General features: G+C 34.4%; 1 protein-coding gene across 1 annotated transcript in view; it reads left to right on the top strand.

Moving 5' to 3' along the window:
* The window catches only part of col27a1a (collagen, type XXVII, alpha 1a), a 65,942-nt gene that overhangs the window by 38,175 nt on the left and 1,636 nt on the right, over positions 1 to 26,131 (top strand). Inside the window, exons 15-60 of the mRNA XM_067375816.1 lie at positions 1,425 to 1,478; positions 1,562 to 1,606; positions 2,775 to 2,828; positions 3,060 to 3,113; positions 4,348 to 4,401; positions 4,529 to 4,582; positions 4,679 to 4,732; positions 4,817 to 4,861; positions 7,140 to 7,193; positions 7,274 to 7,318; positions 7,391 to 7,444; positions 7,899 to 7,952; positions 8,255 to 8,308; positions 8,543 to 8,596; positions 12,607 to 12,660; positions 12,754 to 12,798; positions 12,914 to 12,958; positions 13,300 to 13,353; positions 13,904 to 13,957; positions 14,192 to 14,245; positions 14,892 to 14,945; positions 15,043 to 15,096; positions 15,185 to 15,292; positions 16,770 to 16,823; positions 16,929 to 17,036; positions 17,149 to 17,202; positions 17,345 to 17,398; positions 17,877 to 17,933; positions 18,032 to 18,085; positions 18,673 to 18,726; positions 18,825 to 18,878; positions 19,130 to 19,183; positions 20,440 to 20,547; positions 20,626 to 20,733; positions 21,339 to 21,446; positions 21,584 to 21,637; positions 22,204 to 22,266; positions 22,357 to 22,410; positions 22,506 to 22,541; positions 22,637 to 22,654; positions 22,761 to 22,796; positions 23,090 to 23,116; positions 23,227 to 23,292; positions 23,409 to 23,577; positions 24,908 to 25,017; positions 25,175 to 25,375. Of these exons, the coding sequence (XP_067231917.1) occupies positions 1,425 to 1,478; positions 1,562 to 1,606; positions 2,775 to 2,828; positions 3,060 to 3,113; positions 4,348 to 4,401; positions 4,529 to 4,582; positions 4,679 to 4,732; positions 4,817 to 4,861; positions 7,140 to 7,193; positions 7,274 to 7,318; positions 7,391 to 7,444; positions 7,899 to 7,952; positions 8,255 to 8,308; positions 8,543 to 8,596; positions 12,607 to 12,660; positions 12,754 to 12,798; positions 12,914 to 12,958; positions 13,300 to 13,353; positions 13,904 to 13,957; positions 14,192 to 14,245; positions 14,892 to 14,945; positions 15,043 to 15,096; positions 15,185 to 15,292; positions 16,770 to 16,823; positions 16,929 to 17,036; positions 17,149 to 17,202; positions 17,345 to 17,398; positions 17,877 to 17,933; positions 18,032 to 18,085; positions 18,673 to 18,726; positions 18,825 to 18,878; positions 19,130 to 19,183; positions 20,440 to 20,547; positions 20,626 to 20,733; positions 21,339 to 21,446; positions 21,584 to 21,637; positions 22,204 to 22,266; positions 22,357 to 22,410; positions 22,506 to 22,541; positions 22,637 to 22,654; positions 22,761 to 22,796; positions 23,090 to 23,116; positions 23,227 to 23,292; positions 23,409 to 23,577; positions 24,908 to 25,017; positions 25,175 to 25,375 (2,952 nt within the window). The remainder of the gene's footprint in view (positions 1 to 1,424; positions 1,479 to 1,561; positions 1,607 to 2,774; positions 2,829 to 3,059; positions 3,114 to 4,347; positions 4,402 to 4,528; positions 4,583 to 4,678; positions 4,733 to 4,816; positions 4,862 to 7,139; positions 7,194 to 7,273; positions 7,319 to 7,390; positions 7,445 to 7,898; positions 7,953 to 8,254; positions 8,309 to 8,542; positions 8,597 to 12,606; positions 12,661 to 12,753; positions 12,799 to 12,913; positions 12,959 to 13,299; positions 13,354 to 13,903; positions 13,958 to 14,191; positions 14,246 to 14,891; positions 14,946 to 15,042; positions 15,097 to 15,184; positions 15,293 to 16,769; positions 16,824 to 16,928; positions 17,037 to 17,148; positions 17,203 to 17,344; positions 17,399 to 17,876; positions 17,934 to 18,031; positions 18,086 to 18,672; positions 18,727 to 18,824; positions 18,879 to 19,129; positions 19,184 to 20,439; positions 20,548 to 20,625; positions 20,734 to 21,338; positions 21,447 to 21,583; positions 21,638 to 22,203; positions 22,267 to 22,356; positions 22,411 to 22,505; positions 22,542 to 22,636; positions 22,655 to 22,760; positions 22,797 to 23,089; positions 23,117 to 23,226; positions 23,293 to 23,408; positions 23,578 to 24,907; positions 25,018 to 25,174; positions 25,376 to 26,131) is intronic.

Genomic DNA, 26,131 nt, shown 5'->3' with positions numbered 1-26,131 from the left:
ATGGTATTTAGATACAAATACAAAATTTTAACCAAATACAGGCAGAAAAAAGTTTAAAATGCTATATATATATATATATATATTATATATATATATATATATATATATATATATATAAAATATATACAATATTTCAAACGTTTGGGTCAATACGATTTTTTGGGTTAATAACACTTTTATTCAACAAGGCTGCATAAAATTAAACAAAAGTGACAGTAAAGACATTTATGTTACAAAAGATTTGCATTTCAATAAATGTTGTTCTTTTGAACATTCATCAAAGAATTCTAAAAAAATGCATCACAAAAATATGAAGCAGCACAACTGTTGCTAACATTGATAATAATCAGAAACTTTTCTTGAGGAACAAATCAGCATATTAGAATTATTTCTGAAGGATCATGTGACACTGAAGACTGGAATAATGATGCTGAAAATTCAGCTTTGATCACAGGAATAAATAACATTTTAAAATATATTCACACAGAAAACAATTGACCCTTTGCTAGGAGTTTTTACAGGTGATCTAACCAATCATAACACCGAAACTGCCATCTTGTCTGACAAAGCAGTTAGGGAAGTTAGTAGATTAATGTCGGTGGACTTGAACTTTAAAAATGGTGTGTATTGACGAGCATACCTTCTGATGTTCATTCATGTTTATTTGATGCTATAAATAAATTAGTTGGAAGAGAAGATCGGTTCACGAGCCGCTTGAACTGAGGCGCTACAGCGATCTGTAATGACACATTAAAGAGCCACAAAATGATATTTATTGTTTATATTAATTTAAAAATTACAACATCTGAAATTTGAGACTGTTTCATATCAAAAGTAACCTGCTCTTTCTTTTACTGTCGGGCGTAACAGTAACTAAAGGGTGTGGGTCTTTGTGAACGGTCATTTGTAATAATATTTTGCAGTACTACTATTTTATTGTATTTTTGATCACATAAATACAGTCTGGGTGAGACTTTCTTCAAAAACAATAAAAAAAATCTTACCAACTCCAAACTTTAGAACGTTAATATAGCAATCAAATTAAAGTTATAACTAATCATCGATACAAATCACATCCCACCTGTAAGTTTATCAGGATGTCTGCTCACTCTCTGTTCAGTATTTATACACATATAGTGTGTCTGTTGTTGTTGTAGTACAGCTGAAATCCGTTTCACCTAAACAGCATGATGTTCATATTAAATACATATTTGCTTTTACAAATGTAAACAAGTTGATGGCATATTTTCTGTTGGTTTGTACTTGAGTGAGTAAAGTGAGACCATGTGCCCCCTGCAGGCCCTCTTAGCATGATGTTTTGCTTCAATAAAACACTAAAACCCACAATATTCTTTTAAACTGATAATATTAATCAGATGAAGCTTTATAAGTTAGATCAATGCTCATTCCCGTCTTTTCTCCAGGGTGATATGGGCCCTGTCGGCATAATCGGTTTACCAGGACCAAACGGACTGAAAGTAAGTCATGCACATATGCAGCCCACGCATATCTCTATCACTCACCAACCACTTCAGTGTTTGTGTGTTTGTGTTTGTTCCAGGGCGTCCCAGGGAACGTGGGCGAGCCTGGACTGAAAGGTGATAAGGTGATCTGAATACTCTGTTATTGGCCTGTTTTGCAGCATGTGATGGAAATTCTCTCTCCCTATTGGCCACCCTATGTTACGCATGTTTTAAAAGTTCTGTATAATTATTTTTGAGGTATATCAAACACAAACAGATTTTTGTGAGAGAGTTGCTTCCAGGTTCAGTACACATTAAGCGCTATCAGCAGTTTTATGGCATAATGTTGATTATCATGATCAATAATGTAGTTTTTTAAATAAATAAATATTTTCAATATTATTTATTAATGCACATACATTGGTAGTCAGCTTTCTGGAAGCATTAAAAGCTTTTTTCCAACTTAAATGAATTGAGTAAAGTTGTCTGTAATATTGTCTAAATTGTCCATTTAACAGTTCTAATACTTTAATTAGTGGATGCATAACCAACTTAATTTGTGTGAATAGAGTTTTATTGATATAAATAGTCCCTTTCTGGTGTGCATGTTGTGCAAAAGTTAAAAATTAAATTTTTAGATTCTAGCCTCCTGCCATGTAATATTTAAAGAAACAGTTCACCTAAAAATGAAAATTCTGTCATCATTTACTCACCTTCAAGTTCTTCCAAACCTGTATGAGTTTCTTTCTTCTGTTGAACACAAAAGAAGACATTTTGAAGAATGTCAGAAACCAAATAGTTGATAGACCCCATTGACTTCCATAGTCTTTTTTCCCCCCATACTTTAGAAGTCAAATGGGCCCATCAAGTGTTTGGTTACCCATATTCTTCAAAATATCCTTTTTTTGATATAAATGAATACAGGTTTGGAACAACTTGAGGGTAAATGATGACAGAATTTTTATTTGAACTATTCCTTTAAGTCTTGTGGATATACTTTAATGCACAATCTACTACAGTTGTTCTAAAACCTGAGAAGAAATTATTTCCTGTACCAATCAACGTTATGCAACAAATGCTGTCTATAGAGCTTAACTTGCTTTAAATCTGGAGCTTTGCTTTAACAGTTTATGATTATGTTATTTCAACGATCAGACTTCTTCTCAGACTGCTTTTTGAGAATGAAAACCACATAGATCTTGCCCTAACCATCTTCTTCTGTCACTTTCTCTGTTCTTTTTTTTCTGACTTTGACTTACTTCACTACTTATTTCTTACTTTTTCCTTCTCTTTCACTTTTTCCTCTCTCAGGGTGATGTTGGGCTTCCTGGAGAGCAAGGGGAGATTGGGTTTCAAGGAGACAAGGTATACCTTCCAGAGTGACCCCTCATTTCCCCCTGTCAAACACACATTTGCACACTGTCAGCGCAGAGCATCGGACGTCCAGATGTCTGGTGTTTTAATTAAACATGACCTTCTAATTGCCCCGATTTTAGAGCTTCCATAGACAGTCTCTCACATACATGCTCTTGAACTTGTGTATGCGCTAATGTGATGAATATATAACTGTGTGCATTTTATTTCTGTTTGTTTCAGGGCGTACAGGGTTTGCCGGGATTACCAGGACTTCGTGGAAAACCAGGACCACAGGTATGTTTGTTTCTTTCCTAAAAAAATCAGTCAGGATTAACTTACGCTCATGCCGTTCCAATTTTTACTTAAAAGTAGAAATTCTTGTTCTTATTGGTTTTTTCTATGTAATTAGTCTCCATGAGAACCAAAGCTTTCGAGCTTCAAAAAAGTCTCAAAAGCACTATTGAAATGTCTAAACAATGGTTCGAGTGACTTGTGCACAATATTCAAAGTATTCTGACTCCATACAGAACATCCATTTTGAAGCTTGAAAGCCATTAATTGTAATTGCATTTCTTTCAAAACATTTCTTCAAAACTCAATGCAAATGGATAAATGATGGATAAATTAACCTTTCTTTTAAAGAGGACCCATAATGCTTTCTTACATGTTCAACTTTCTTTAGTGTGTTTCTTTAATGTTGCTGTTTGAGCATGAAAAAGCTCTGCAAAGTTACAAAGTCCCTCCAGCGGGAGATATTCTCTATATCAGTATTACTGTTTCTGAACTCCCTGAAACTCCTCCAATGAAGTTTTGAATTTTCTTCCGAGAACAAACACAATATTCCTCATTTAAATAATTCCGCCCAAAGCATATGCAGAATAAAGGGGCGGGGCCTGATTGAGTTAGTTAGTAGTGTGTTGTAACTCAAAGGTTATTGTAAGGGGCACGACATTTCCAAAACATGCTCAAAGCGCTTGACCAACCACAAAACAATGGTTCAGTCAACCAATCAGAGCACATAGAGACAGTAAGTAAACAGGGCGTTACTGACAGAGTGGGAAGAGAGGAGCTGCAACGATGGAGAATATGAGAAAAATAATGTGCTTTTTTAACATTCATGCAGGAAAACCTGTTCTAGTAGACCCCAAAAACTAAATCAATACTTTGTAAAAAGGCATAATATAGCCACTTTTACAGAATATAATATATGCCCATAATCAGGTATTAAAAAGCTACATAGTGTAACTGAACTTCAATTTCTTTTCTTTTTAAAAAAAAAACTGAACTTCAATTTCTTTTCTTGTTTTTATTTTTAAATCTGTTTATTGAACTTTTACAATAATACAATACAAATACAGGAGAATCGTGAAACTTCAATTTCTGCTTAAGTATTTTGCCCATGTTCTAGTGTGCACATTTGTTTTTGTTTTGTTTTTGTTTAACCTAAAAGCTCATGGTCTGAATGTTCAGTTTATTTTATTGTGTACATGTCCGAATCAGCATCTGGGTGAATTTGTGTGTTTTGAAGGGCAAGACAGGAGAGAGAGGGCCCAGTGGATTACCAGGTCCACCAGGACCTGAGGTATGAATCAACATCTCATAACCTTTTTAATTTGTTCTGTTACTGATGTCAATGAATATACAATATACAATATACATGTGATGCTAATCGATGTACTCATTTAGGATTTGCGGTTAATTCTTTACAGGGTTTCCCTGGTGACATTGGAAAACCTGGACAAAATGGACCCGAGGGACCAAAGGTGTGTTATATATATAGAAAATCTTATAAAAACAGGTGTTTTGAATATTTGCACAAATATATTTGTATCTTCATGCTGTTGATGTTTTGTTCATAGGGTAAGCCTGGAGCCAGAGGTTTACCAGGACCTCGTGGAGCGGCTGGACGAGAGGTGTGTGTGTTATTTAAAAGGTCTAAATGTCTTTAAATTAGACCGGCGAGACAAAAATGAGTTTATTTTCATTTTAATTTGTAGGGTGATGAGGGTCCTGTAGGACCACCAGGGCCAGTAGGACTCGAGGTGAGTTGTGATTTACTCATATGGGGAATTTGCATATCAAAAAGACAAATTTTTTGCTGGTTGGTTGTTTGTTGGTAAACAGCGATCTTGTTTATAGTTGTTTATTTGTTTGCAATCTTGAAAATATATGTCTTCCAAGAAATGTTTGGTTTTCTTAGAGTTTCAGACAGGGTTATTATAGTAACTAAATATAACTAAACTATTATAGTATAGGTAACTAAAACTAAAACCCATAAAAAAGTTATAAAGTTAAAATAGTTGTCAAGACAACATTTCTCATTTAAATTTATTTAACTTGTACTAAAATAACTAAAACTAATAATATAAAACAACTATTAAATATAACTACACAACAAAATTATTAAAACTTTAGCTAAAATGAAAATTGATAAAAACTGATAAAAAAAACTAGTATATCGATACTAAAATAATGTTTTTTTGTTTGTTTGTTTTTTTTTCCGAATTTTTAAAGGCAGGTGGTTTTGAAGGCTTTAAAGCTTTGAATTGATGCATTTGTTAATTTTAGATTTATATTATAGTTACTTTAACTGGTCAATTAGTTAGTTAGTTAGTAAAGCTGGTAGACAAATGAGGTCTTTTAATAGATAGATTGTTTAATAGTTAGTTGATAGACTAGTTAGTCATCCAAGCTAGATTCTTAGTCAGTCAGTTACTTAGTTAATCTGATAGGCTAGTTAGTAATCTGATAGATAAATAGACAGATAGATAATTGATTGGTTGGTTAGTTAAACTGGTAGGCTAGTTAAGTTGTTAGTTGGTTAGTTGGTTGGTTGGTTAGATAGTGAGTTAAAATGATAAGCGTAGTCATCTAATTGATAGATTTAGTCAGTTCATTTGTTAAACTGAGGCTAGTTAGTAATCAGATAGACAGACAGACAGACAGACAGACAGACAGATAGATAGATAGATAGATAGATAGATAGATAGATAGATAGATAGATAGATAGATAGATAGATAGATAGATAGATAGATAGATAGATAGATAGATAGATAGATAGATAGATAGATAGATTGATTGATTGATTGATTGATTGATTGATTGATTGATTGATTGATTGATTGCTCACGACCTGTCAAAATATTTAAATTTTTTATTCAAAATAGATTCCCTTTTTAATTTCTCGGTGAGAAATTAGAATTTCATTCTGTGAGAGTGCAGCGATGTACATTCCCTCAATGGACCACAAGGTGGAGCAATGGGGGATCTAAATTTAAAATAACATTAATTTAAAATGTCAATGAATCATCAAGGCAAGTAATTCTGGGAATGTTTTTCTCTGAAAACAGAAGAAAAGAATAAATCTAGCCTCATAAGGCAGAACGTTTAGGATCCACTGCGAACATCCTCTGTGTTACATAACATTCCCGCTCTGTCTCTGTTTTTCCTCTTTTCCCATCTTTCGTTCCTCTTTTTCGTGTTTAACCTAACTCAAGTTCCCTGGCATTAACTCAGTACATTTCTGGATGTTGTCCATCCTTCTGTCCTCAGACAGGTATCTGTTTTCCTCATCTTTCTCCGTCTCTGTTGTGCGCTCAGTAATTGGATATGTCTTGGTGAGACTTTCAGTATGTTCTCTTTGTGTTCTGACTGCAGCTCTTCTGCATTAGTATGCATACTCATGTCTTGCTCCAACATAATCAAACATGTCAATGACTTATTTTATGGGTGAATCTCATGAAGAAATGTCATATTTCATAAGAATCTCATATTTCACCCAGAATCAAAGAAAAATAGGAATTAAATTTTGCATAAAAAAATAATGCTAATTTATAACCATTAAGATTTTTTGGCATTATGACATTATTTTAATTTATTTGGGAATCAATTAGACATGCTGATTGTGACTTCATTTAATGCAATTAATTGGATGTGATTGCTTACTATATATTGAACAATAATGACATTAAAATATTAAATTTGGTAACTCTTTACTTGAGTCTAATGTATTATAAAGGTATTCATAATGTACGTTGTAATACATTATTATATTTTCATAAACATTTGTAACTAAAGTTAAAATGCATTGTTTTTGCAGATTCCTTGCTACATCTGAAATTGGTTGTTTGTCATGTGTTTTAATGTATTATATTTTTGTGTAACAATAGATTATTATAATGAGCTTCATTCTCTTTATGCAAAATACAATTTCTTATTTTTTTTATTTTTGAAACTGTGTTTATATGTACAGTCAAGTCTTTCATCATTGTTATGTCTCATAACAAATCGTCTCTTTTCGGTCTGTGTTGTTTTTCCAGGGTCAGATGGGCAGTAAGGGTTTCCCTGGGGCTATTGGACCTGAAGGGGTCAAAGTGAGAACATGAGCAGTATAAACACACACAAATCTACTAAGACACACACGGTCACTCAAACACTCTCTGATGTCTTTCAGGGCGAGCAGGGTGTCACAGGGAAGGCTGGACCCATGGGTGAGAGGGTGAGTATATAGACAGAGTTATCACCTCTAAACACACATGTGACCCTCACACTGATGATGTTGTGTTTGTAGGGGCTTGTTGGCTTCATCGGTCCTGGAGGGGAGGCTGGACTAGCTGGAGAGAAGGTAAGACACACCTGAGAGTGTGCAGCATACATACAACTCCTTCAGTAGTGTATAGAAACATCCCAGGATGCATATCGTGAAGTGGGTGGAGAGCCTGGTCAGAGCTGCGGTTTCCACAAAAATATGAAGCAACACAACTGTTTTCAACATTGATAATAATAAGAAATGTTTCTTGAGCAGCAAATCAGCATATTAGAATGATTTCTGAAGGATCATGTGACACTGAAGAGTGGAGTAATGATGCTGAAAATTCACAGGAATAAAACTCAAAATGTATTCAAATAGAAAACAGCTATTTGAAATTGTAGTAATATTTCACAATATTACTCTATTTTTGATCAAATAAATGCAGCCTTAGTGAGCATTAGATTATTCTTTGAAAAATACTAGAAAATCTTACAGACCCCAAACGTTTGAGTGCAAGTGTTAATGTTCTGTCATGTGATTTATTTAGGGTGATCGTGGAGAGATGGGTTTGCCCGGACCTTCAGGAGAAAAAGGATCAACGGTACGGCACTCGTACACACAAATACTGCACTTAAATTCTCAGCGTGCACTTCCTCATTCTGTCTCCCTCAAATTATGAATGTTGTTTAAAACAGGAAGTTCAACTGTCCATCATAGTTACATGGCCCACTTCCTCCCAGTCATCAGCTCATGTGTGTGTCTGGTGTATTTGTGTGTGACTAGAGTAATAATGTCATTTGTGGGTTACAAATATACAAAACATACCATGAAATTACCATGGTATGATGCCAAAATATACCACAATAATGCAATGTAATGTAATAAATTTGCCATCACTTACAGGGGCACCCAGGAACCCCTGGAGAGAGCGGCCCAACAGGACCACCAGGCAGTCCAGTAAGTCTTCATCAGATACTACAGATGGTTTGGATGTCAAAGGGTAACTGATGGTAGTAGGCCATCATGACCCGCTGTCGTTAGATCAGTGTGCTGGTCAGACAAAACAAATATACATCTGTAGTAGCAGTGATGGAGACAGGAGCCAGTCTGCCTGACACTCAATCCATAGCGTGTCAGAAGAAAGAGAAAAGAAAGACAAGTATGTGTCTTTAACAATGTCTTTTTTCACAGGGTCCACCAGGATCACGAGGACCAATCGGCATGAGAGGACCTAAAGGAAGACGGGTAAGACATCTGGGCATCATAAGTGTGCAAGTGTGTGCAAGTCAGTCTTTTATCTAAAGTAAAACAGTACAGGTACAGTACAGGCCTTTTGGTGACCAGTTTTGAGCTTTAACCACCACACTTTTTCTGTTATAGTTACTTTAACTGTTTAGTTAAGTCATTAGTTAGTTAGTTAGTTAGTTAGTTAGTTAGTTAGTTAAAATGATAGGCTAGTCATCTAATAGATTCCTAGTCAAGCAGTCAGTCAGTTAGTTAGTTGGTTAAACTGGTAGGCCAGTTAAGTCATTATTTGGTTAGTTGGTTGGTTAGTTAAACGGGTAGGCTAGTTAAGTCTTTAGTTAAAACAGTACAGGTACAGTACAGGCCTTTTGGTGACCAGTTTTGAGCTTTAACCACCACACCTTTTCTGTTATAGTTACTTTAACTGGTTAGTTAAGTAGTTAGTTAGTTAGTTAGTTAGTTAGTTAGTTAGTTAGTTAGTTAGTTAGTTAGTTAGTTAGTTAGTTAAAATGATTGGCTAGTCATCTAATAGATAGATTCCTAGTCAGGCAGTCAGTCATTTAGTTAGTTAGTTAGTTAGTTAGTTAAACTGCTAGTTAAGTCATTATTTGGTTAGTTGGTTGGTTGGTTAGTTAAACTGGTAGGCTAGTTAAGTCTTTAGTTGGTTATTTAGTTAGTTACACTGGTAAGCTGGTTAAGTCGTTAGTTGGTTATTTAGTTGAACTGGTAGGCTTGTTAATTCATTGCTTGCTTGCTTGCTTGGTTAGTAAGTTATTTGGTTAGTTAGTTAGTTAGTTAGTTAGTTAAAATGATAGGCTAGTCATCTAATAGAGAGATTCTTAGTCAGTCAGTTAGTCAAACTGGGAGGCTAGTTAAGTCGATAGTTAATTGGTTTGTTTGTTTAGTTAGTTAATTAGTTAGTTAAACTGGTAGGCTAGTTAAGTCCTTAGTTGGTTAGTTAGTTAAACTGGTTGGCTAGTTAGTTGGTTGGTTGGTTGGTTGGTTGGTTGGTTAGTTAGTGAGTTAGTTAAAATGATAGTCTAGTTAGTCATCTAATAGATAAATTCTTAGTCAGTTAGTTAATTTGTTAGTTTAACTGGTAGCCTAGTTAGCCATCTGGTAGATAGATTCTTTGTTAGTTAATCTGATAGGCTAGTTAGTCATCAAATACATATATTCTTAGCTAGTTAGTTTGTTAGTTAAATTGATAGATTGATAGATAGATAGATAGATAGATAGATAGATAGATGATAGATAGATAGATAGATAGATAGATAGATAGATAGATAGATAGATAGATAGATAGATAGATAGATAGATAGATAGATAGATAGATAGATAGATAGATCGATCGATCGATTGATTTGTGTAAATTCATGTATGTGTGTTAATTGTCAGGTGTCAATCACAGAAACAGACTGTGTGTTCGCTCAAACTCATGCAAACACACATTGTAAATGTTTTTCATTAACCAACAGAATCAACATGAATTACTGGAGAGAAAACTGAGCACAGAGATGCAATGGAAACTAACTTAGGAGAGTTCAGTTTCTCCGTGCCGCTGTCTGGTCTTAGTTAGAGCCCCTCGCTGAGTCTGTAAATCACAACTTGTAGTCTTGATGATTCATTGATTCACTGATGCATTTAACCCCATTTTTGTTTCCTGCATTCACTGCCTGCTATAGTCACAGAGAAGCAGAAAAGGCCAAAACAATTACTTATTATCTCTTTTATTTAAAAAGACTTTAAAAGTCATATAGACTTACTAAAGGAAAGACCTGACCCGTATAAAGAGGGCAAAATATCATAGACTTGAGGGTGGACTCTTTGAACTTGAGTCAATAACCAACTAGAACACCCCAGCAACTGCATAGCAACATACTAAAACCCCTCAGATCACATTTGCAATTGTGTAGTATCACCTTGGTAAGCAATCCAGATCCAAACTTACTAAATGCTAGGCCGTGATTCTGACCTATTTTGTTGTATGTGCAAGTTCTGTTTGTCCTCATTTCCTTGGCAATATGGGCTTTTCTGTGACAAGGTCATTATGGCATCAGAAAGCCACTCCCAAACACTTAGTTATCACCGCATGTTTCTATGTGTATGAGGCCTACAAATGAAGACTGGATAACAACACGAGGAACCTGCAGAATGTCTTGCTGACATCTTTTGCAGCATTAATAAGTGTAGAGAAGATAATGAGCCTCTTTATTTTCTCTGTTTCATGGATGTCTATCAGGTTTGTCAGCAATATTAATAACAGTAGTAATCCATATGAGTTATTCCAGCATACCATACAAAGTTCCTTCAGCTCCTTTATTGTGTGTGTGTGTGAGAGAGAGAGAAACAGACAAAGAGAGTGTGTGCCAGCTGGCAGAAACTGTGTGATGATATTGTTTCAACAGTCTGATGTTTTTTGGCTGGGCACACACACCATAAGTTAGTGTAATTATCAGTACACACACACACACACACAGCATTCTTCGAGTGGGAGCTAATGTGTGTCTGGTCTCTTGATGAAGTCCTTGTGTTCAGATCTCATTCGTAACCGTTTTATAGGCGAGCCAAACCGCTGTTTGTGAAAGTAAGGAGGATTCACTTGTTTAGGATTGTGTAGCATAACTGTGTGTGTGAGACATTTATGTTCTGTGTTCATCCAGACAGATGCAACATAGTTCTTTGTCATGTGTAGACCCCAAGAGCCTCTTAAACATTGACCTACATCCACGACCCAATATACTGCTGCAAAAAAATCCCATATATGTAAAGCCTACAGTACAGCTCCCCCTAGTGTTTGAGTATATACTTCAAGATTTAAACTGTGTTTGCAATCTTATTCTATTACACCAATTTTTAACATGATGTTTAGGATTACACAATATGGCTTCACTCATGAATATTAATAAGATTATGCTCAAATATTATAATTTACTGTTTGAATAATAAATAGACGAGTAAATAATACAATGATTAAGAGAGTATTTTCGTAAGTAGTTACAAATTTTACAAACTTTTCAGTGTTATTTTTGCATTATTTAGTATTATTTATATGCTATACTATAGTTTACTATAGTTTTTATTAATATTTTGGATTAGCTTTTATTTTCATATTTTTAGTTTTCATTTTATTTTTACTTTAAGTTTTAATAATTATATAATAATAATTGTTAATATAAAATAAAAATAAAATATTTCTTTTTAGCTTTAATTAATTTTTATTTCAGCTTTAGTAATTTTAGTACTTCAGTTTCAACTTTATTTCTTATTTTTGTCTAATGTTTATATTTTTCATGGTGCTGTCAAATGAATAATCGCATCCAAACAAAAAGTTTGGATGCATGTATGTACTTATTTAAGAAATATTTAAGTATACTTGTATATTTATATATAAATATAATTAATACATAAATAATATATATTACAAAATATTTACATGCATGTGTGTGTATTTCTATATACATAATAAACACAGTACACACACATAAAATATGTAAACACAAACTTTTATTTTGGATGTGATTAATCGCGATTAATCATTTGACTGCACTATATACAGTCAAACCAAAAATTATTCAGATGTTTTTGATATATTTTTACTAGTGGGTGCAGGACACTATAGTTCATTTATGTAAGTGAGGATAGCAAAATAAAGTAAACTGTGACATATTATATTTTAAAAATGTCTCATTCATGTTACACTGTGATTTGTGGGAGAAATCATTCTTGTCATTTTAATACAATTTAAATTAAATGATTAATGCAGCTTGACTTTCCATTTCAAGTGTGGCTGAAATCAACACTTAATTCATTATTTAATCGGACTGCCATAAGTTCACAAAATGAAAAACTGCAAACATTTGTCAGATAACTGTAGTGTTACAGTACTGCACACTGCTTCCCAAAATATTCTTGAAAAGTAATACTACATGCTATTGTACTGGACATAGCTGAGGAGATCAGGGTATGAATTATCTCAGAAGAGCTCATGTTTTTTGCACCTGTTTTAGGGTCCTAGAGGTCCAGATGGTGTGCCAGGTGAGCTCGGCACTGAAGGCAAAAAGGTAAAGACCACTATCCTCCAGAGGTCATCTATAGTGACCAAAGATAAATGCTGTACACTCTTGAATCTAACATTACTTGATGTCTTCTCACAGGGTCCTGATGGTCCTCCTGGAAAAATTGGCTTTCCAGGACACGCGGTAAAAACCCCTTACTACAAACACCTCTGACTGTGTTTCTACTCTAACTGATGCCGTGTCTCTCCAATCTGTGATTGATGGTAACAGTCACTGTGTCTGTCCAATCTCTCTGCAGGGGAAGATCGGGGAGTCTGGGGAGGCGGGGCCAAAGGGATTTCTGGTTTGTTTCTTATTGAAATTTATATTCTGTGTTATTGTTATCTATTGCATGTATTTAGGACTGTTCCTCTAAAATGTAATATGTTTATCTAATAATAATATGTTATTTGTATAGCACATTATAGAGTGCAGCTACATTTGTCACAGGTCAAAAGATAAAAACATTAGGGGATAATCAAAGCAACAGTATAATATTGCATTGTAAACAGTTAATTTTTATAATATGTTAACTTACTGTTTATTTATGAATTGTTATATTAATAATTGATTAGAGTTGCTGCTATTATAATCATTTAAATTAATTCAACAATACATTTAGTTTTGAATGATCTGTTTTTGTAGGGGATTCAAGGGCCATCTGGGGCTACGGGAGACAAAGGAATCGCAGGGGAGCCAGTGAGTGATGCTTTATTACAGTTCAACACACAGAAACATATTTTCCAGTGTCTTTTTATGTAAACCGAGAGCTGGAAATCTACTTTACATCCTGTGGGTGTTGAGCAACTCTAGAAGATGAGTTTTGAATGCTGTGTATTTTTGTCTCATTCAGCCCTGAAATATAAAATAATCTTTTGTTTTCTTTTGATCAGTTGCATAAAAAATAATATTAATAATAAATAACTGTATTATTTCTTTTATTATCTTATTCACATGACCAAGTTCATGACCTAATTTGTCTTTCTTGGCATTCAACCCTCATTTGTAGTTTAAATGTTTGTGATTATATAGCTGTTAAATGTAAATAAGATTGGCAGTAGTTTTGCCAGGGTGTGGATGTGAGACTGTACACACACACACACACACACACACAAACAAACACACATCTGCTTCACAGTTTAACATTTTGGCTTCAGATAATGGAAGATTGCAATATTGAAGTGTCTGTATTGTGTATGTATGTATGTATGTATGTATTACTGATAAATGACTGTTTGTTTGGGACAAGGGACCTCCAGGTCCCCCAGGAACACTCGGACCCCCTGGAAATCCAGGGCCAAAGGTAATTCATTCCACACGTACACACACACACCTATAGTTTTTCCGTGGCTTCTGTTTGTTTTGATTTCCCTTGATTGTGATTGATAGTGAGATCAAATGATTACTCTGATTAATCATATTTACACACACAGTCATACTATAATTGATGAATAAAAGTAGTTTCATTTAATTAATCCATCTGTATTGTCAGCAAAAAAGAAAGAGAAATAGAAAAATCTCTTTTTCTTTCTCTCAGGGCCCTGCCGGAAAAGTTGGTGATCTCGGACTTCCAGGAGAACCTGGAGAAAAGGTGGGATAAATTGTAGGCGCACTTCATGAAAAGACTGTACAAATAAAGCTTTTTAAATTGCATTCAAACATGTCCTACATTTTAGTAACAGGTTTGCAAAAGTTCTGCTCAACACTATAAAATAAATTGAAAATATCAGCTATAACATTCAGCTTGACTTCTGGAGATTGCTAATCAACCATTTCCTCCTTTTACTGACCATTTGTTGGTAAAAAAGCCTTGCATTTTTAAGAACTGTTGGCCCTATTTTGTATCCTATTCCTGAAAAGAGCCTGAAATTAGTGTTAACCCATTTCCCATAATTTTCTTGCTTGATGTGCTGTTATGCAGCGCTAAATAGCTGTTGCTAAATCTGCTTTTCTTTGGCATTTCAAGGCCCCATTGAGCTGCTGTAATGAGTAGTGCAGCATGTGTGTCGCAATCACAGTCTGAAGAGGAACTGTATGACTATATTTGAATTGTTAAAGTTAGATAATGTCAGTCTGTGCTTGGCAGCGCTGCCTGATGCAGTCACACGTCATTGGGCATAACTGCTGTTTGGCTAACTGGACTCGTATAATTAAATAAAAAGAACGTAAACTTGCTGGAAAGAATAAAACAGCCTGTGTTTTTGGACTGTTCTTATGTCTTTTCATTGTCTGCATAGGGGTCACTCGGGCCTGCAGGGAACGCTGGGGCAGCTGGACTTATCGGAACAAGGGTGTGTGTTCAATCTGTGAAACATTGGTTTGATGTTTATAAATGTGCAAAAACAATATTCAAGTTGTCAAGTATGAGTTTTTGTTTGTTTGAGACAGGGAGAACCAGGTTTAGAAGGAGAGGCTGGTCCAGCCGGCCCTGATGGCGCAAAGGTAAATAAAATTACAGTTATGTTTCAGATATACATGATTTAAAGCTGAAGAAAGAAACATTCAATTTTATTCTTGTTTTTTTGAACAGGGTGAAAAAGGTGACATGGGCGGAGAGGGCGAGCAGGGTGTCAGAGGTGACCCTGGAATCAAGGGGAAAGAAGGGCCACCGGGCGACCCTGGGCTTACTGGCGTCAGAGTGAGTGATGCAGTTATGCACACACAATATCACATTCATATTTTGCTGTATACTTCAAAACAAATATCGCATATAGTGTTCTCAGTTTGTGAACAACACGAGAGTGTAAATTAAGGGGCGACATATGCAAACCAGTTTTAATGCACACAGGTTCTTTATTGGCATTGATGGTTCCCTAAAGAATAACATCCATGTGGAAAAGGTTCTTTAGATTAAAAAATGTTCTTCACACTAAGAAAAAATGTTTCTTCTAAGAACTGTTCACTGAAAGGTTCTCTGGGGAACCAAAAATGGCTCTTCTATTGCATTGCTGTGAAACCACCCACCCTTTTGGAACCTTTATTTAGTATATTTAGGAATAATATACATTTTTAAAAATCTGGTAGTGAACCATAGCAACAGTGAACCAGTTAAGTGCTTGCATTATGATTAGGGATGTGCGATATATCGGCAACCATATCGGTATCGGCCAGTTATTTGTTCAGTTTTAATGTTATCATTATCAGCCAGATAAGAAAATTTGGCCAATATATTAAGGCCGATAAATAATGGATTATTTCCTTCAGCTGAGACACTTCAGATGTGCACTGTCCACCGTGATGGTTTTGAATTGCTTGAAATTTGATTGAAATCACTTCAGTTAAGTTCAATGTGCGGCACAAGTCTGTCATATAAGCTACATAAAATTATAATGAGAACATTGTAATTGTGTGTTTAGGACATGACTTTTAATGGTGAAACTTTTGTTTTTGTAATTAGGCTCTCAAAAATTGTATAAAAATTTGGATTTAGATTTATCGGCCAATATATCGGCTATCAGCTTTCAAATTGAAAGAATTATCGGTTATTGCTATCGGCCAAAATGTTCATATTGGTGCATCCCTAATTACGATCAGTGATGCAAAGCACATTGACAAAACATGTTTTTATATATTACAGATAAAATTATCACAAAAAAATTGTGTTTTCTATTCTATTAATTACTCTTTAAAATGAGACGAATCTCAACAGTTAAGCCTGAAAATTACCAACAAGCATTTGTTTCAGTATTAATTATATACAATTCTAATATTTATTTTTAGTTTATTTTTATATTTTCAGTTTTCATTTTCATTTTAGTATTTTTCATGGGCTTTTGTCATTTTTGTTAGCTTTTTTATATTTCTGTTTAGCTTTATTTTATTTTAGTTTTCAGTAATTTAAGTACTTCAACTTCAACTTACTTTATTTCAAATAAAAAAAGGAATGTAAATTCATTAATATTGTTGTTTTCTGTGTATATTAAAAAAAAAAACAACCTTTATTTCAGTAATATTTTTAAATGTTTATTTATATTTATATTTATTATTTCAGCTTTATTTATGTTAATAGTTTTTAGTTAACAATAACAACACTGTCAGTCATCTGTATTTGTGAAATGACAGTGGAGTTGTTTTTGATTTTTACTTAATTTTTTTTTTTTGCATGTGTGTTTTAGGGTCCTGAAGGAAAACCTGGTAAAAATGGCGAGAGAGGGAAACCAGGGTTTAAGGTAAGACATTAGAGTTCAAGATACCATTTTGTTTTGTTGATGTTATTTATCTTTAATTTATCGAACACAGTAGCCATATTGACTGCACTTTCACATTACCTACAGGGTGCCAAAGGTAACATCGGTCACCTGGGAGAGACAGGAACCATGGGAAAGATTGGACCAATCGGAACCACCGGACCAAAGGGCTCGCGAGGAACCATCGGACATGTGGTAAACAGTTACATCTGTTATTATTACGTTTAGTTTTAGCAATACATCCATCTCACTTAGCATTTAACCTGCACAAGAAAACTGTCTCATCTTGTTTGTCCCTGTGTCTCAGGGCGCTCCAGGGCGTATGGGGCTGCAGGGTGATCCGGGCATATCCGGATATGAAGTGAGTACAGGAAACAAGCACAAATATCATCACATGATCTTATTAGCATATTACAAATTATTTATTTCCATATCAGCGCACAGATTGATCAACTCAATTCTGATAGTGGAATGGTGCTTAAAAGCTTTTTCTTTCTCTACAGGGTCACAAGGGACCTCAAGGTTCAATAGGACCCCCGGGACCAAAGGGTGAAAAGGTAAAATGTATTCATCACTCATTTTGTTCAAAAATTTTCATACTTGTGACACATTTATGTCATCCTGAATCAGTGTTGCCAAGTCCGCGGTTTTCCCGTGGAATTAGGCTACTTTTACACTGTTGCCGCGGGTTGTTTTTCATGTCCACGGGTTGAAGCGACCCAGAATAACCTGATATTTAGCCACTGGAATGCAAATTTTACCATGGGAACCCTGCCAAAAATGCAGATTTTGCCCCCTGGAACGTGATTTTTACCGGGGGATCATTTTTCAACATTCAACATTTTTATCATTTTTTTTCCATCCTTATTTTATTTACAATACACTCTCAAAATAAACAAATGAAACCTTGCTCTAAAGTGTTACCATATTTTTAAACATTGACCACTTTAAACATAACATTAAACATATAAACACTCACTCATTTGAATCAGTTTTCTATAATCATCTGATGTCTTGCATTATGTAATATTCTAGGGCGAACAGGGGGATGATGGGAAGGTGGAGGGTCCTACAGGTCCACCAGGACTCAGAGTGAGTCTCTCTTATTTTCATTTGTATATCTGTCTGTGATTTCCTCTTATTACAATAGCAATATTTACTACATCATGCATGTGTTTGTGTATTTTCAGGGTCCAATTGGAAAGCGAGGAGACAGGGGCGAACCGGGAGATCCAGGATACGTGGTGAGATAAACACAGCTACCCAGAAAGCATGCTATTGTCCTACTGCATATGAAGCGCATTAGCTAATTGACTTGCGTGTCGTCGGTGCACACCAACATGTGACCATTTCGTACAATCGATTAAAAACTGCCAACTGAGATTAAAAGGTGTTTTATATGATAATCGGCTAAACATAAAAAATATGTTATAGATTACATTACGATGAAGACCGTTTCAAGGCAGTTTTGATTTAGGTTCACATTAGAAGATATATCCCCAAGCAAAAATATGGTTTGAGTAGAGATGTATGTGTTTTAATAGATAAATTGCAGAACTTTGGTCAGAGAATATATACAGTATTATTAGTAACGATTTCATTATTATTATAAATATTGCTCATACTTTAGACATATTGGTCTGCAATAATTGCATAAGCAAGCACCACTCTTTATATTTTCTTCAAAAAAATGTAGTTCTTTTTAATTTTATGTATTATTAATAAATAAAAATAAATTATTAATTTATTACATTTCCATATATAATTTATTTTTGTTATGTATTATTTTTTGGTTTATTGTAATTACGAATAATTTTGTTTGTATGCGCAGGGTCAGCAAGGTGTTGATGGTTTTCGAGGCAAACCCGGTGCTCCTGGACTACCTGTGCGTATAATATGACATCAGATCATGATTACAGATGTGCCCGCACTAAAACATACACACAAACACCTTTTCTTTCGTTTCTTTTAATGCATTTTTAGGGTAATCCTGGTCCACGTGGAATACAAGGCCCCAAAGGATCCAAAGGAGAACAGGTAATGCTATGCTTGCAGATCGTATGTGTGTGGGTATGTTTTGTAGAAAATTCAGATTTCATTACTTATGGTTTGGAATAGCAGCCGTAAACAACATGTGGTAGAAATCAGAGCCTTGTCACATACTTCAGCAATATGGTTAGATGTGTGTGTGTACGTTCATGCTGTATATGATTAATTCTGTGTCTGTGGTTTTCTCCTTGGCATTACTTCTTTTTCTCACATGCTTTGTTATTCTCTATCACTTTCAGGGTCAGAAGGGTAAACAGGGTCTTCAGGGGGAGCGTGGCAGCAGAGGGTCACCAGTAAGAGGAACTCTTTCATGCTTGAAGCACAATTTTAATAAGGCGAATGATGTATGCTTAAAATTATACTTTAAAATTGTATATATTTAATCAAGTAATCGTCACATTACAGTTATCAGAATAGAAACATTTGAATGGTCCTAAACAGACTTAATTTTCTATATGCAATATGTAATAATATTTATTTATTTATTTATTTAATTTCCATAATTTTATCTCTGATATATAATTTAGTTTATTAATTATATTATTTATTAAAATACATATATTATTTATATATTAATTATAGAATTATTGATGTATTGTATATGTATTTCCTATATTATTCATAATTTTTATTTAATTAATTCTTAATTATTTTTTAAATTGATTTAGCTGCCAAACTAATAAATATATACGAAACAAAATGTAATCTCATTATTAATATTTTTTATCATGCAATATATATGATGTGTATTAATTTATTTGATTTGCATAATTTTGATTACTTACGAGCACACACACACACATATATATATATATATTATCAATTAAATTGTATTTATATATTAATCAGATCATTATTTATATATTATTTTTATATAATTCATTCTTATAATTATTTTTTTAATTTGTGATTTGTGTCTGCCAAATGAATAAATATAAATGTCTATAACAATTTAACATTAAAATTAAGCAACCCACAAATGTCATTACTGTAATACAAAAAGAAATGTATTCTCATTACTAATATTTTTGTTTTATTAAAATCAGCTCTAAAAAGTCATACATGCAAAAATACTATAATATATAATTGCAGTTGTCTTTAATATTTAATATTTACTCCTGAAATATTCATTTTACAGTAATCAGAATGGAAAAATCTTAATGATCCAGAACAGAGTTAATTTTCCTCATGCTATATATATATATATATATATATATATATAATAATAAAAATATGTATTAATTTATTTGATTTGCTTAATTTTAATTATGAGAATATATATATATATATATATATATATATATATATATATATATATATATATATATATTATTTTTTTTTTTTTTTTTTTTTTTTATATATTAATTAGATCATTATTAGCTAATAATTATAATTATTTTTAATTGAAATATGACCCTAAAATGTTTGTACTGTTTTTGTGAGATTCTCATAGTAATATACTTCACTACAAGTACATTTGCTTAAACCTCTTTCCTTTTTTACTTAATGACAGACTAAATGCCCAGCCTTCTCTCTCTGTTCTCATCAGGGTGTTGTTGGGTTGCCCGGCCCAAGAGGGACTGTGGGTCGAGAAGGACAGGAGGGCGTTCCTGGCATGGATGGACTGCCAGGGAAAGATGGAAGCAGAGGAATACCAGTAAGAATTCATCATGAGACCTGTGATCTCTGATCTGTCTGAACAGGGTTATTACATGCATCTTTCTCTTTCGTTTAGGGTGATCAGGGAGATGATGGCGAGTTTGGTTTGCCTGGTAAACCCGGTGCACCTGGGAAGGTTGGCGTTATCGGTTTACCAGGCCCACAGGGATCATTTGGTCCAAAGGTCAGAGAATAACATTTTAACACAATTATTATGATTTAGATTTATATATACACTACCGTTCTAACGTTTGGGGTCAGAAAGATTGTTTTTTTTTTGTTTTTTGAAAGAATTTCTTCTGCACACCAATGCTGCATTTCTTTGATTAAAAAAATTCAGTAAAAACAGTAATATTGTGAAATATTATTACAATTTAAAATAACTGTTTTCTATGTGAATATATTTTACAATTTGATTTATTCCTGTGATCAAAGCTGAATTTTCAGCATCATTACTCCAGTCTTCATTGTCACATGATCCTTTATTTGCTGCTCAAGAAATGTTGAAATCAGCTTTGCTGCTTCATTATTTTTGTGGAAACCCCTTTGCCCCCAGGATTCATTTATGAACAGAGTTCAAAGGATCAGCATTTATTTAAAATATAAATCTTTTGTAACATTATAAATGTCTTTACTTTAACTTTTGATCTATTTAATGCATCTTTGTTGAATAAAAATAGTAATCTTTCAAAAAATGACTGACCCCAAACTGTTGAACTGTAGTATATATTTATATATCTCGACTGGGTCGTTTTGATGTATGCATTTGTTATATGTGTGCATGAATAGGGTGAGAGGGGCCTTCCTGGTCACCCTGGTCCTTCAGGAAAGAGAGGTTTTAAGGGAGGAATGGGCCTTCCTGGACCTCAGGGAGACCGGGGTCCTAAGGGCCAACCAGTGAGTACTACACCCAGACAAAAACACACAAAGATGTGCCATAAAAACTGTTATACTTCACTGTGAACTCCCCAACTAACTACAAAAGACCCAGAGTTCATTTTGGAACAAAACATTAATAGTAATCTTTGATTTAGGGTGACATCGGGGAACCCGGCTTTCAAGGGATACCGGGAATGTTTGGACCAAAGGTGAGTTTTTTCAGCCATTGCCAGGTATCTGATTTAAAGTGTTCTTCTTGGTGAAAAACAGAAATGTGATCTTCCATGTGTGTCTGCCCAAGAGAAACAAAAAGAGATGAGATTTATCATTTCTGAAAGAGTTCCTTCCTTTGGGAAACATGTTTTCATCCACAGGCTCAAAGAGCGCCATAATTCACACAAACGCTGAGGTGTATTTTTGTTAAGGAGCAAGACAAACCCACAGCCGCGAGCTCATAAAACAGGATAAGCGTGTGTAGTTGTGGTGTTACTGTGGCAGTCTAATTCATTCAGATTCATTCATGCTTCTGGTTTAACTTGATGAACAAGAGCTATGGAAAAAATGTGGGCCACCAATGGTAGCCACACAAACACTTGTCAGTGATAAATAGCCACATGTTTTCATGATGTTTGTGGCCACTGAATTTTCCACTTCATAAATGCTCTAGTCGTGCTCTTCAATATATACAACACACACATTAGCATGAATTGGTTAGCCACAGCTGTGTATTTGTATGTTTGTTTATGTGGGCTTGATGTTTGGGTTGTTTATTCAGGGGCCTCCAGGAGACTTTGGACCGAAGGGCATTCAGGGGCCTAAAGGGCCCCAGGGCAACATGGTGAGCACACACACACACACACACACATCCTCTATGTATACATACACATATTATAGTGCTTGTGTTGTAATATTTACATGTTGGTTTCAGGGTAGAGGGGGTTTAGCTGGACCTGTCGGTGTGATTGGCCCTATCGGTAGTCCAGTGAGTATATACACTCTACCGTAGTGAACAATGTGGTCATATCTGCTCTCTGACCCTCAGCTGACCTCTATTCTCTCATTGACGTCTCTCTGTAGGGCACCAGAGGAGATACTGGCAACAAAGGAGAAATGGTGAGAAGAGATGAATTCGCTCTTTCTCTTCAGATCTTGATATGACAGTAGATCTTACAGGTTTCTCATAAACACTCTCTTTTTTTTTCATACAGGGTGTTCAGGGACCTCGAGTGAGTCTTTACGATCACAGACATTGTCATTTCCCATTGTTCACGGCTTGTGTTTATTTTAAAAGCCGCTTGTCTGTTTCTAACGTGGTTATTTGTGTTTTTCCAGGGTGCTCCTGGACCGCGTGGACCTCCTGGACTTCCGGTAAAACACCCACTTCTTTCTTTAACACTTCTAATAGATGCTTTCAGAATATTTAATTACACTTTTTAGGACCTGCCAGAGATATCTATTGTTTTTATGTCTAATTATAATGACTAACCCAGAAAACTTTGCATTTTTTAAAATTCTAATAAAACTATTGTTTTTAAATTGAGGGTGTCCAACAATTTTGTGCTCACATACACACAAACATGCCAATCTCTACTATATTTTAATATTATCAGTATAATTCATATACGGTGATGATTATAGTTTTATTATTCGATTCTCTACAGGGTCCGCCAGGAATCCCACCGGCTTTGGTAAGAATTTTCACTAACTTTTTATTATGTTTGTTTGTTTATTCATTCATTCAGTGTTATGTTCTGTAAAACTGCGTTATTAAGTTTGCTTGTGTGCATGTATGTTGTAGAAACAAGATTTCGGTCTTGGAGTGGCTCAGCCAGTTTTTAGGGAGACGAACACACAGAAAATAGAGGTGAGATCATTCAAACACATACACACATACACACAGACATGGCCTGTTTATTTTACACATCACACTGTGGTTTACGATGATTGGGTGTTTGAAAGACTGTCTCGTTGTTCTCTCAGGGTCGGGGTCTGATGGACATGCCTATGTTGGATCAGGCTCCAGAGATCCTGCGGACGCTCCATTACCTGAGCTCTCTGGTCCACAGTCTGAAGAACCCGCTGGGCACACGAGATCATCCTGCTCGACTCTGCAAGGACCTGCACGACTGCCGGGACACGCTTTACGATGGTGTGTGTTGAACCTGAAGGAATATTCTGGGCTAAATATCACCAATACCATCTGTAAATAGTAGGGGTGTGACGAGACAGTTAGCTCACGAGAACGAAACAAGACAAGATTTTTACACAGTTTTTTAAAGAAATCCTCAATGATGAAATATGTGAATAGAAAAATAGTCTGCAGGTGTGTTTGAAATGTTTTAACTAATCAGCTTGTAATGAATGTCATTTCAGTTCTACTTTCTGAATATCCGAGTATTATAGCATGCAGTAAATGACAACGGTATTCAAGCTCGACTGACTGGCTTCTCTCCTGTATGATTTCACATGAGTCTCAATCTTAGAACTGTACATGATTTATGAGCTTTTGACCTCCTAACTGAACTCCTTTCCACAAACTGATCATAGAAATAAAACAGTATAAATAAAATTCTAGAATTCTAGAAAATTAAGACATTTATCAGACGCTTAGGCTCTGTTGTGCGACGAATCCTCTGCCATGGTCTTGTCAGTCATCTCGTCACATGATCAGTGAACTCTTGATTCCTGCTGCTCGTGTTTGTTGAGCTGAATGGAATTGAAACGACCGGTATCCAACTGAATTAAATGGTTTTTATTTTTATAAAAAAGCAAAATGACTGCAAAAAATGCTGTTCTTACATGGAGTTTTTGTCTTGTTTCTAGTCAAAATATCTTAAAGTTCTTAAATCAAGAAGCATTTTCTTGACAAGTAAAAATTATTTTCTTGGTTTCAGAAAAAATAAGTCAAAATTAAGTGAGTTTTTCCTTAAAACAAGCAAAATAATTTTAATCCAAACTGAAAACAAGATTATATATCTTATTTTTGGTTTGATATAAGATTATTTTGCTTACCCCATTGGCAGATTATTTTGCTTGTTTTAAGCAAAATAATCTTATATCAAACCAAAAATAAGATATATAATCTTGTTTTCAGTTTGGATTAAAATTATTTTGCTTGTTTTAAGGAAAAACTCACTTATGACTTATTTTTTTGACTTATTTTTCCTAAAAACAAGAAAATAATTTTTACTTGTCAAGAAAATGCTTCTTGATTTAAGAACTATAAGAAATTTTGACTAGAAACAAGACAAAAACTCTAAGTAAGAACAGCATTTTTGCTGATCTCGAGGCATAATGTAAATGTAGCGGTGGCTGATTCTATCCTAATTTCACCCTCACGCTCCATGGTGAGTCTGCTTTTCAGTTCACATTTTAATTTCGTCACACCCCTAGTAAATAGCTGTAATAATTAAACACTTACTATTGTCAAATTTCAACTTTTCAATTTTGCTGAAATATTTGTGTCCTGGAATCTTCAGGCACTTATTGGATCGACCCAAACCTGGGCTGCTCCTCAGACTCTATAGAAGTGACGTGCAATTTCACCGGTGGTGGACGCACCTGCCTCAGGCCCATCACCACAGCTAAGGTCTGTAACATTCAGCTTCCAGATCATTGGCATTATTTTCACAGTTTTTTATTTGATTAATGCTGATCCTTGTATCTAGGGAGGATATGTTTAGATAAGAAACATCATAATCTAATTTTACAAGTGTAAATATTGCTGTGTTGTTGACTGGTTGCAGCTGGAGTTCAGTGTCGGACGCGTCCAGATGAACTTCCTGCACCTGCTGAGTGCCGGAGCGGAGCAACGAATCACTATCCACTGCCTGAACGTGACAATCTGGAGCCACACCCCCACCCAGCCCCCTTCCCAGAATGCTGTTCGGTTCCACGCGTGGAGGGGAGAGACGCTGGAGCCGGACGTGTTAGCAGACTCCTGCTGGGTGAGTGTGCCCTTCTAAAATCTCTCTCTAATTAATGAGTGCAACCGCATCCACAGCATCCTTTGCATCATGTGCAAAGAAAATTACCAAAGTATCACCAAAAAAACATACATAATTAAAAAAAACAAATGCAAATGTACAGAATTAATATTGTACATATAACTAAAATAATTATGAATAGTCAAATCTTTTGATCTGCATCCAACAAGATCAAAATAAAAAATAATGAAATGATATGAAGGGGTTTTTATTTAAGCATTTAATTTACTTGATTATCCAAAATAATAAACATTTAAATTGTAAATTGACCTAAATTTTAATAATGCATTTATTGCATTGCAAAAATGCAAATAAAAATAGAAAAAAGAAAAATGGTTTGTTACACACAATGTGACTTGCAGGTCATTTTGAGGGTTCTTGATATAATAATAATAATCATTATAATATATCTTATAAATAAATAATAATAAAAATAATACAATTTTATAAAATATTTACTAAATAAATTTAAATGGCAGCACAGGTTTAGTCCAGTTTTATTTTAGTATTATTTATACTATTTATTAATATTTTGAATTAGCTTTTATTTGCTTTATTTTATTTTATTTCATTTGCTTTTATTTCGTTTTAAAAAGTTTTATTAATTTTGTTTTGATTGTCATTATTATTAGTTTTTTTCATTCAATTTATTTTTATTTCAGTTTTAGTTGTATTAATTTTAATACTTAAATTTAAACATCTTTTTTCCCATAGATT

The sequence above is a fragment of the Chanodichthys erythropterus genome, chromosome 22, assembly GCF_024489055.1.
Source record: "Chanodichthys erythropterus isolate Z2021 chromosome 22, ASM2448905v1, whole genome shotgun sequence".
In the NCBI taxonomy this organism is placed as follows: Eukaryota; Metazoa; Chordata; class Actinopteri; order Cypriniformes; family Xenocyprididae; genus Chanodichthys; species Chanodichthys erythropterus.
Note: the sequence above shows the minus strand (reverse complement) of the source record. Positions and strands in the feature narration are given on the sequence as shown.